Here is a 12500-nt window from a genome sequence, read left to right as displayed (position 1 = left end):
CTTTGCTAAATTCCTGGTTTCCCAAATTTTTTCACAACAATTTTCGTCTTTGGGGGAACAGGTGTGGCGCAGTGAAAGCATTCGCCTTCCTCTAATGTGGCCTGGGATTGAGTCCCGTATTCCTAATAGCACACGTTCGATATGTCAATATTCACTCATGGTTAGCTACGAGGCTTTACGGTTAAATTCCAAGATTGTTTTGTTTAGACCTCCTCCTTGAGACTTGTGAGACAAAGAAAACAGAACCGAGCCGTGAAATTTGACCATAAGGCCTCGTAGCCACGCCTTAATATTGATATATTGAACTCGGCCTATTCGCTGCTTCTTCACTCGACTCCGAAAGGATTTGCTCCCGGTATTTCCCTGGTATAATAACGTTTGATTTACAGTTTCCACAAAGTATTAGAACTCGGCCATATAAACAGACTTAACTATTAATGTGAAGTGCTTGTTTTCTACCCATATAGACCATGTGAGCATTAGCCCTACTAATGGAATTGGGTCCACACAATGACAGAGAACAACTCTGATCAGGATCGGGAATTGAACTTACGACTTTCGGGTTAGATCACCGCTGCTCTACCGACTGAGCTACAAGGTCAGACGGGAGCAGGTCGTGGGAATTAAAGATGCCAATGTCACCCCCGGTCAGAGTTTTTCTGTGTCCTCGTATGGGCCTGTTACACAGGAAATCCACACAATGTTGAGGTATTTCACGTGTATTTCTACATTGTCCAGTCCTCTGGCGCATTTCTATAGGAAGAAGAGTAGGAGGAGCAGTCGTCACTCAGATGGCTAGTGCGCGGCTTTCGATGACTTCAACGTCTGTTTCTACTTTCCTCTGATCGGTGTAGCTATAGCTTTAAATATCCGTAAAACGGAGCACTGACCGAGAGAGGGGGTAAAAGGCGCACCGTTGGCTTCCATTGATACCAGTTTGAATTCGTAACTGAAGGAACTACTGACTCTTAAATAAAGTGACTTTACCTTTACCTTATATGTAACAGGCCCAATTTTATTAGTAGGGCTAACGCTCACATGGTTTATATGAGTAGAAAACTAGCACCTCACACTACCCTCTAATAGTTACGTCTGTTGAAATATAAGTGCTTCACGGCCAACTTTTGCACAAACGTAACCCTTCCTTGTACGTATAAACTTGCGACTCTATTGTTTTGTTATTGTTTTGTCAGAGTAGCCTATGTGCACTTGGGCGATGGTTAACAAACTTTAGCTGGGAGCCTGTTCTGAATCTGCCAACTGCGAAGGATAAAACTGAGGCATTCTACAACAAAGCGATTGATACCCTTATGCCCACTCAGATGGTCAAAGTTTGCTCCTCAGATAAGCCCTGGGTGTCGAGCAGAATGAAGGCGTTGGTCTACAGGAGACAATGGGCGTTTAAGACTCATGGCAAAGACTCAGCCGTGTTTAAGATGTATCGCAAAAGAAACTTAAGTCACTATCGAACAGTTTCAATCTGTATTAAGATTGCAGGATTTTCTCACGCATTCGTATAGCACATGTACAAAGGCGCGTACGAAACCTTGAACACCCTTTAATTTAAATTAAACACCCGAAAACTTACATGGTTGAAATGTTGCGTTTGAAGTGAAGCAATTTGAAATCATCGCAGGCTTTTAAAGTACATTTCACTGAGGAATTTTTTTTGCTCAAAAGACATAAATGTTTTATTTCTCTGAACATTTATAAACAACTTAACGAAAGGGCAATTCTTTTTTTTTTTAAAAAAATAGGCATACCGATGAAAATCAGTAAGTTTCGAGCACCTTTTTCAAAAGTCGAGCATTATTTAAGCACTTCTTTGCCATTTTTGAAGCACCATTTTCCAGTTTGCCAGCCCAATCGGGATAGACCTATCGTCAAATCATTTTTGGGCAAAACTTCGCAAGGCCAAAAAACTGGGAAATACAAGTCACCTTATAGCCTAATTTTTATGGATGGAAAGCTTAACTATCATAGATTTGTGCTATTACAAAAAACACGAGAAATAACGATTTTTCCAAGTGTTGAAAATCGCGATTTTTGGCCAAATGGCAAAAACAAACAAACAATGAAATATGATGTACCACAGGGTAGTTCCCTTGGTCCTCTTTTATTTTTACTTTATATAAACAACATTTCTACTGCTCTGATAAACTGAACTCTAGGATTTTTGCTGATGACACTAATGTCTTTGTTTCATCACCTATTCGAGATCTTGAAAAACTAAATAACAGTGAGCTGGCTAAAATTAAAGAATGGTGCGATCTAAACAAGCCCTCTATAAATATTAAGAAAACTAATTACATGATTGTTAAATCCCCTAAAAAGAAATCAGGAAACATAAATGTTAAATTACAGTGAAATACGGACATTTATTATATGGAGAGTGTTTTACTGGGAACTAAACCACTCGTTAATTCCATACGCCACTTAATCCGCGATCCGAATGGCGTATTTTACGTATGTCACCTTTGTGAGTGTCGTGTCTTTCAATGACGTCACGATTCCCGCCTTTTGCTTTTGTTGAATTGGTTTCTCGTGTCGCGTTTGAAGATATGAATTTTATGTTCTCGTGGCAAGAACAATATCTCACTCGTTCGCTTTACTCACTCCTGAGATTCATATCTTCTCGCCACCGTGTAATACCCTCTATGTAAAAACTAGCGATAAAAAGCTAAACTTCCGAAGTTTCAGCGACCTCATGACGCCATTATCAAGGAGTTGGAAATGAACATGCGAGTTCATAACGGTCAACACTAATTTCCATCCCTGAAACTGGCAATGGACATTTCGTAACAATTACACGACGCATTATGCCAGGTTAATATTGACAAGCTTACCACTCTAAAAACAATGAAAACAAGCAGAATGACAGCTTTAGTTCAACAAGAAATAGCGTTTCTAAGCTATGCCGCACTGATCTACAGTATTTAGGTCTAAAAACCCCGTTGAAGAAGGTTAACCTTCAATTATTTTGCTAGGTACTATGTATGGGTTATTGGCCAAGCTTGCTCAGTCAAGATGGCTGGATATTGGCCAAGTTCTTTTTTTGCGTGTTTGTGAAGTCGAGGTCCATAAACATGCAAAAAAAGAACGAGGCCAATATCCAGCCATCTTGACCGAACAAGCTTGGTCAATAAAGGATTTATTATATGACTTAAAACACCAAAAAATGATCTTTGATCTTGCGGGACCAAGCGAGAAATCCCGAGCGGGCAAGATAGCTCCATCTTGCCCGCTCGGGTAGCCAATCACAGCGCGCGATTTGGTTCATCTTGCCCGCTCACAGAGCTAGTCATATAATAATATGTCAATACTCTAAAAATTTCGACTTTCCGGGAGCTTGTCTCGTTGGTCTAAAGGATATCGGAAACTGCAAGGTGAAGACATCGATCCGGGTTCAACTCTTTGCCTCGCCTATTTTGAATCTTCTCAGCTTGTTTAAAATCTTTGTTTCGTTGAAGTAAATTTGAAGTCTAAAGTACACTGTACGTCGTATAAGTTGAATAAAAAGGGAAATGTCAGTTTGAGGGATGGAAAGAAGTGATGACCGTTCATAGCAGGTACAAAATACCCCAAAGTTGCATAAGTGGAGGAGAGCTCGACAAAGACTTTAGCTCGGATTAAATCTGTTTGCACGTTCAGCCGTGGTCGACGTGACTATGGTAGTGGAGAAGTAGACCTTAGACCTTACTCGCGATTTGGGGTGCTCAGTTTAGGAGATGGGTGCCCATCCTGCCCTCAGTTTTAACATGGAGAAAGGATGGAATGCTTCCCTTTTAATACCTTTGTCAACTCAAGAGTTACTGACCAACGTTTGCAATGGTGTGAAATGGTATGAAATGACGTGACTCGGGTAGTCATACCATTTTTCCACAAGCATATGCATGGGCAAAGTCCCACCTCCCCAGGGGTTTAAAATGCACACAATTAATTAAGAGATCAGGCAACTTTTACCCAACACACCCTTTTACCTTCTACAAGTTTTAAGAAATCGCCCATTTCATTGAATTATTTTGCATCGGTCCAGTCCCTCTGTGACAAAATATCACAAAATCAACATGTACAACTTTAAAGTAAAGAACTTTCCATTTGTTTGGTTCCAGGCCCTAGCAAGAGTCCATCACCTAAGAGTTAGATTTACCCATATTGTCCTAGTCCTCATCAACGTCAGAAAAGTGTCTGTTTTTGAACCACGTTTTGTGGGAAAATAAACAAAACACAAATTGGCTAACTCAATGTTGTGCCCGATTCAAACCCTTTAGGAATAAAGCGTTTTGTTCCAGGAATTTCCGTCTCATTTAAATGTGAACGCTACATTAAAATTTTTGTAATTTTCAAACATTTATACTTTCCTAGGGTGTTTTTTAGCTTATAGACATTTGCCTCCCGAAACAATTAATTTGCTTATTTAGCTCTGGCCAACCTTTCAGAAACCCTGAAAATACACATTCCCCGATACTGTCTCTTAATGGTATTGTAAATGGAAAGTTGGTATAGCAAGCTTAAGAGTATACATGTCACCTGAGAAACATACCACAAAAGCTTGGAGTTATTTTCAAGGGCCAAAATAACAAGACGGCTAGATCCTCAGTTATGGAAACAAACCCCTGATTTCTATCAAGTGATTAACTAATCCTGGAACAGATGCTTACAAAACAAGGCACAAATGTAAGGACTTGAACAGTATCTTAATACTACTGAAATCTCATGGTACTTTAACTATAATTGGCATGACATCTTGTGTCTGACAGCTACTGAGGTATCAATGATTGAATTGTTTTCAATAACTCGTATAATCGAAGAAAGGAAAAAATAACATATCGACGCATCGCAGTCCAAGTAAGTTTTTCACGTTTTGGACATCGTTTCTGAAAAAGAAAAACAAGGAAGAAAGAAAAAAGTAGTGGATTAAATGCAAATAACGAATTTCGTTCTGATTGTCAAGTAAATAATATAACAATTATTTCAATTCATTCATTTATCTGTTACTTTGACATGTAGGCTTGAAGACCTCAATAACTCACTTCACTTGACATAAGCAATGGACAATCACCGATCAGTTTCACAGTCACTCCATCATAACACGGGCTCAAACAGCTAGCTATCTGCAGGAAGCTGAAGTAGCTGACTTGGTGAATGCAGACAATATTTAATTTAGGTATTAGCCAAAGCAGTTCCAGTAAAAATATCCACTCTGGCAACCGTTTTTAAAGCCATTTCTTTGTGAAGAACATTCCTGCTCCTTTCGACAACTTCCTGGTTAAAAACATGTACAAAGTACAGCGATTCAGTCATTAAAGTTATATTTAAATAGCACTTACCATTCTTTTCGTGTTCGAGCTGCCCAAACTCAAAGGTGACATCATCGCCGATTAGCACAAATGGCGCCCAGTATTTTATGGCCGAATAATTCTTTGTCTCCTGAAGAGATTTCATAGCATGGTGAAGAGCTGTACTTGCACTTTTTCTATCTGCCAAGTGTTGGTAGAAACTCTTCATGAACAAGAAGGTCGCCTCGTCGTCGATTGCCCAGAGTGACACCAGTACAGACCGGGCACCAGCACACAGGAAAGCCCTGGCTATTCCCACAATACCCTCAGATTTTACCTCTCCCTGGCCACTATGACAGCAACTAAGCACAACCAGTCTTGCCTGAAGGTGAACTGCTTGAACATCGCTCAACGATAACATGTAATCTTCCTCTTCGGGGATCTTGGATGTGCGTTCGGGATTTGGGGCCAAAGCAATTTCTCCAGATCCGTCATCCCCATGTGCAGCAATGTGGATTAAGGCAACTGACTTCATTCTTCTCAGCACCTCAGCTTTGGTTGCATTTTTTCCTGTAAGAGGCACGGTCTGCAGAAGTTCTCCAATTACATCCACCTCTTTTTTCGCACACGGCAGCTGTCCATACATGGGTTCACCAGTGCCGTAAGTGACTTCACTCAAGCACGGATCGCCTACAAGCAGTGCTTCATTCTTACTTTGGAAGTTGTCAGGTGCCATAGTGATCAATTTTAAAGCAGTCAGCGAGGGAATCACACGGATCCTGACAGAGTCACTCATTGCAAAAAAAGGAGCCAGGCAAAAGTGTCCATCAGGAACAAACACTAAGTCATCACCCTGGATCAAGTCCGCTATAGGACTGACTAAGACATCATACAAGGGTTGCAAAGAGTGCACAGAGAAGCCTGAAGAAGACTGAAAGGTTTCTTCAACACCTTCCTCACTGCTCGAGAAGTCGCTGCCTTGTCTTTCAAGTGAACGATTCTCGCATTGCAGAACGGCCCCTGCATTGATCTGTTCTAAAGCACTTTTCATCAGAGACTTGGCAGTTCCATTTTCGATTTTCTTTTGTCTAAAATTTATCCCGATATCATCTGTTAGCAACCAGAAGCTGATCGTGTTCCCTTCAAGTGCTGTGAAAACAGTTTGTGAAGGTAGATCTTTCATAACCAAAGAGATAGTTACCTTCATCATAGGTTTCTCATCAATGCTGTATTGCATCTTTAAAATGTCTGCCAAAGCCTGTGCTCGTCCTTGCTCAGCAGCATACAAAGCTTCATCAACCTCTCCATTCTTCAAGAGTGCTGTCCACAGAGTGGTGTACGCAAGCCCCTTTGTGTCACGAAAGCTTATTTTCCATGCATCCTCTGACTGAAGAAGACGCCTAACTTCATCAAAATAATAAACGCTTAGACGATAGTAATTAAGAGCTTTGCTCAAGGAGCCAAAAAATTCATGAACATGACCAATATGATAACATGCGATTCCCAGCCCTATTGGGTCCTCTGTTTCCTGGCAAATACTAAGATGTTGATGGTGGTACTCTATGGCTTGCTTGAAATTACCAAGACTTTGATAAGCGTTGCCCAGATTGCCATAGGTTCTTCCTTCTCCGGCCCTGTCCCCTACCTCTTTTGCAATACTAAGATCTTGATGGAGGTACTCTATGGCTTGCTTGAAGTTACCAAGACTGTCATAAGCGTTGCCAAGATTGCCATAAGCTTTTCCTTCTCCGGCCCTGTCCCCTACCTCTTTTGCAATACTAAGATGTTGATGGTGGTACTCTATGGCTTGCTTGAAATTACCAAGACTTTGATAAGCGTTTCCAAGATTGCAATAAGCTTTTCCTTCTCCGGCCCTGTCCCCTACCTCTTTTGCAATACTAAGATGTTGATGGTGGTACTCTATGGCTTGCTTGAAATTACCAAGACTTTGAAAAGCGTTTCCAAGATTCCAATAAGCGCTTCCTTCTCTGGCCCTGTCCCCTACCTCTTTTGCAATACTAAGACGTTGATGGTAGTACTCTATGGCTTGCTTGAAATTACCAAGACTTTGATAAGCGTTCCCGAGATTGCAATAAGCGCTTCCTTCTCCGGCCCTGTCCCCTGCCTCTTTTGCAATACTAAGATGGTGGTGGTGGTACTCTATGGCTTGCTTGAAATTACCAAGACTTTGATAAGCGTTGCCGAGATTGCAATAAGCCCTTCCTTCTCCGGCCCTGTCCCCTACCTCTTTTGCAATACTAAGATGTTGATGGTGGTACTCTATGGCTTGCTTGAAATTACCAAGACTTTGATAAGCGTTGCCGAAATTGCCATAAGCTCTTCCTTCTCTGGCCCTGTCCCCTACCTCTTTTGCAATACTAAGATGTTGATGATGGTACTCTATGGCTTGCTTGAAATTACCAAGACTTTGATAAGCGTTGCCGAGATTGCCATAAGCTCTTCCTTCTCCGGCCCTGTCCCCTACCTCTTTTGCAATACTAAGATGTTGATGGTGGTACTCTATGGCTTGCTTGAAATTACCAAGACTTTGATAAGCGTTGCCGAGATTGCAATAAGCTCTTCCTTCTCCGGCCCTGTCCCCTACCTCTTTTGCAATACTAAGATGTTGATGGTGGTACTCTATGGCTTGCTTGAAATTACCAAGACTTTTATAAGCATTGCCGAGATTGCAATAAGCTCTTCCTTCTCCGGCCCTGTCCCCTACCTCTTTTGCAATACTAAGATCTTTATGGTGGTACTCTATGGCTTGCTTGAAATTACCAAGACCAAGATAAGCGTTGCCAAGATTGCCATAAATTCTTCCTTCTCCGGCCCTGTCCCCTACCTCTTTTGCAATACTAAGATGTTGATGGTGGTACTCTATGGCTTGCTTGAAGTTACCAAGACTTTCATAAGCGTTGCCAAGATTGCCATAAGCTCTTCCTTCTCCGGCCCTGTCCCCTACCTCTTTTGCAATACTAAGATGTTGATGGTGGTACTCTATGGCTTGCTTGAAATTACCAAGACTTTTATAAGCATTGCCGAGATTGCCATAAGCTCTTCCTTCTCCGGCCCTGTCCCCTACCTCTTTTGCAATACTAAGATCTTGATGGTGGTACTCTATGGCTTGCTTGAAATTACCAAGACTGTAATAAGCGTTGCCGAGATTGCCATAGGCTACTCCTTCTCCGGCCCTGTCCCCTACCTCTTTTGCAATACTAAGATCTTGATGGTGGTACTCTATGGCTTGCTTGAAATTACCAAGACTTTGATAAGCGTTGCCGAGATTGCCATAGGCTGCTCCTTCTCCGGCCCTGAAACCCACTTCCTTAAAAATGGCTAATGCTTCTGTGTAATTTGTTATGGCCTGATTAAAGTCAGCTGTGCCCTGATAGTATCTACCAAGATTGAAATAAGCCAAACCCTCGCCTTGTCTGTCTCCCTCCTTTCCTGCAACCCTAAGTTCTTGCATATGTTGCTTCAAAAGGTCCAACTTTTTATCCACCATTGTTGATAATCAAAACCAGGAAGTTTTTCTCAGAAAATCTGCAGTGCACCTGAAAGATAAATGAACGAAAACAAAATAGGTTTAATGCTCTGAGTACAGGATCCTAATATTGATGCAAAAGCAAATAACTATTCTTACACAGTTTTTACAAAGAGCAGAAGGAAGTTTCCGGAACGGTCGATCGAGAGTAAAATATTTACGACATGAAAACAATATTTATTTTGTACCATGAATATAGAATATAAAAAGTTACGATCAGCGACAAACATTTTGGGAGATTTTTGCTACGTTCAAATAAATCGCAAAATCGAAAGTGACATGCCGGAATTCAGCGGGCGCCGTGATTAAGTTACTGCGGTATGTTTAGTCGCCAAACAGTGAAGTATCTGTGTCAAATTATGGCAAGATACCGGGTTTTTGTAAGTTTCTTTTTCTGTCAAGTGTTATAAAGTTTGACACTGAAAGTCAAAACAAAGATGACAATCGCCCAACTCTTGTTTATGCAAAGTCAAAATTTACTCTCCAAGACGCGTACGAAGTTATTTATCACCATGTAATTCCATCATTTTGGAAATAGCAGCTACTTTATTATTCATCTGCGTCAAAAGTTTTCACTGATTTTGGGCCTCATTTTGTTGAAACTCAAGCACGCTTCCAACAGGCCTGTGAACCCTTCCTGATTACAGAGCAATACTAAAAAACTTCTCCCATATCACATTTGAGTATTTGCTCTTAGAGGCGAAAACCTCTTCCTATTTCATTGCGTGCGTGAAGACAAGAAACTCAATCGTGTCAAATTACCATGTACTTCAGGTAAATACAGCTCTCTGCTCGACGGGCGATAGATTGTTGTCGAAGTCCATTACTCGTCGCTTTTACTATTCCAGGGATTTGTTTTCACCGCCTGCCTAGTTTATCCAACTGACTTTCCATTATTGAGCTCCATAAGGGTATATTTTGTTTAAGATCCACTAAAACGCCATTTGCGTTACATGACTTTCGACGCCATTGCAGGTTAAGTTTATCATTCTACTGTGTCCACCAGAGAAGTCTGCGCATTTCCACTACCCTCTCTGTCCTAAGAAAATACGGACAGAAGGCTCTATGCAGAAAGACACCACTTAGAAGGGGAGTGACGGGCAAGACTTTTACCGACACGGAAAATAAAAAAAAAAAAATAATCTACCCATTTTCCGACTGGGATGCCTACGGCAACCCAGTAAAAATGACTTGCAATACGGACTTGTTCCTTACCAGCCAAAACGCAGTCAAGGCATGCTCTTTTTTGAGAAATCCGCATTACTCATAATTTTTACACACGCGCACAGATAATTAAAGGAAAAACAGCAATTACATGTACTTGTGGTGCCTGTTGTGGATGAATGTTGGCATTTGCAGGCAGATCTGGATTTGATCCCAATCAAACAAACACTTATTAAGCCCTTAATGTACGAGCTCTTGCGATGAATTGCATGCCCCTTAGAACCTTTGTAATAAGAAACATCAACCTTGCCACCTTGCGCAGTTCTTATTTTCTGCATGAAACTTGCACCTAGATTATGAATAAATTTCGCTCTCTCTCTCTGAACTTCAACGAACAAGAAATCCTTTCCAACCTACAAGACATGCACGGTGTGGTGGTCTGCGGGTTTTAGAGAATTATATTGACCACAAGCATGCTAATTCCGTTGTATGTGTCGAAAACACTGATGTATAAACTATCCAGAAACTAGCGCGTGCGTGTCAAGGTGGCTCAAACCAGCTTCAACCATTTTTGAGGGAATGTCTCATTAGACGGACTAACTCTATAACGCTGTTTCACTTAACGGCAATGTTATGGTACCACATGAAACCCTGCCGATAATCGTTAAACAAGATGCACATGTTACTGTGACGTAATAAATTACCATGGCAACAGAAGAACCATCTAAAAACGCCCTATATTTTGTGTTAAAGCACTTAGTATCTCAAAAACGAACTAAAGTGTCCCCCATTTTTTATTGCTGAAAAGCGATTAGCAGGCTAAGATGAAACTCTTTGCAAAGTTAAAAAAAAATCTGGAGCAGATTCAGAACCACATTAAAATTTCCCAATTGTGAAGGTGGTTATGAATGTGCTGCAAAGAATTTTTTTAAACTTTGCAATGAGTTTTGTCTTAGCTGTCCAATTACTCTCCAGCAATAAAAAATGGGAGTCACCGAGTTCGTTTTTGAGATAATCGCTTTTAACGATTAAATATAGCGTGTTTTTCAGTGACTATTTGTGTTTCATGGTAACTTCGCCACTGTGCTACAACTTCGGTTATAAATAGTTGAAATTTCGCTAGAACAGCAAGTCAAGCGCAAGTCAAGTTTTTAAAACTGAGCAAAGGTTAATCTGTGCTCCCCTTTCACTGCCATGTGTGATGCCCATTCATGTGGGCAGGCGCAATTTTTCTTATTACATCTCAATCGGATTCCAAATCGATCACAATGCCGTGGGCATATCGTCATACCCAAAAATTATATCATCTATCTCAAAAACACCTTTTAAAAGCAATTAATAAGAAAATAATAACCGTTAGTTTCACGGGCAGTGATACAATCCGGCTGCGCTGATCAATGTACTCGCTTCAGGGACAACTGGAAAAGTGAGTGCTCGCAGTCTCGTACAACGATACGTGATTACATGGTCTTACATATCTTGCTTACTCGATTTTCACAATGGGAGCGATTGCTGAATACCCGTCCACAAAGGAGCGTTTACGTTCGCGACGCTAGCCGCAGTACCGAACTGAACGAAAGTGGATTTTGCGCAGTTTGTGTCAGATAGAGTGAATTCAGTAGAATGGCTGGTGCTGCAGTGCCTTAGTCGACTTACGGTTAAATTGAGCTGAGTAGAGCGGCTAGTGCCGCAGTGTCGCGGTGCTTACCTCTTGGATTAACCAACGAGGTATATCCAACAACACGACTGCGGCGGCACTGTGGCAGCAGAGTTTTTAGGGTCCATTTCTTGTGGCCGGGTTTTGACATTGTCTGTACTAGGTAGATTTCACAAAGAGATTTTCTGCTCAATCTAATTTAAGTGATTTAATTTAAAGCTCACTCGCACGTGCAAGCAAAAGCCCAGCCTCTGTATCCAGAGAAGAATCCAACACTTTATAAGTTCTCATGTGTGCCTTGATGTCCTTATCACATTTTGCTACTATTACGCATTGAACGTTTGCTGGATTGTCAGAACTTGGGCCACAAATTCCCCCAACAAACTCAGAATAGAACTGCATGCAGTCATAATGGTCTGTGTGCTTTGTCCTAATCTCTTTGTCTCACGAAAGTCATGAAGCGTTCGACTGGTTCAATGGTTGTTTGAGGGCTTCGAGGAAAATCCAAGAAGCGTATGCTTACATCAAGGGGGATACCTTTCTTTGTTTGTTTTGCAGGTATGTTCACAAAGTGAATTAAGGAAACTTGTTTGCGCAAAAATATGGAATGGAATGAATCTTGCTGGTATGCAAATTTTTAGGTCAGTTATTTTAATTACCGGATATGTCACTCTTAAACCAAGACAGTTAAATTTCAATGACACGTTCCCCTTGACCTACAGTAGTTCCAGTCAATTCACGTTGTATTGTATCAGTAAACCTAGAGTCTCGAATTGTTTAGTGAATAAATCGAGATTAGCGTGTGTGGTTTCAATATACCTTGCCTCTGCTTTGGTGGTCAAAGGTCGACTTT

The 12500-nt window shown here is 41.1% G+C and overlaps 1 protein-coding gene across 4 annotated transcripts in view; it reads right to left on the bottom strand.

The window, feature by feature from the left end:
- Positions 1-4473: 4473 nt before the first annotated feature.
- Positions 4474-12500, bottom strand: part of LOC138042420 (tetratricopeptide repeat protein 28-like) — a 54851-nt gene continuing 46824 nt past the window's right edge. For all 4 annotated transcript variants that reach the window (XM_068888311.1, XM_068888310.1, XM_068888313.1 and 1 more), the window contains 2 exons: positions 5331-8836; positions 4474-4877 (listed from right to left, as the gene is read on the bottom strand). In XM_068888311.1, the coding sequence (XP_068744412.1) occupies positions 4858-4877; positions 5331-8787 (3477 nt within the window). In that variant the 5' untranslated portion in view covers positions 8788-8836 and the 3' untranslated portion in view covers positions 4474-4857. The remainder of the gene's footprint in view (positions 4878-5330; positions 8837-12500) is intronic.

This window comes from Montipora capricornis, chromosome 3, assembly GCF_036669925.1.
Source record: "Montipora capricornis isolate CH-2021 chromosome 3, ASM3666992v2, whole genome shotgun sequence".
Taxonomy (NCBI): domain Eukaryota; kingdom Metazoa; phylum Cnidaria; class Anthozoa; order Scleractinia; family Acroporidae; genus Montipora; species Montipora capricornis.
This window is presented reverse-complemented; position numbering and strand designations above follow the sequence as displayed.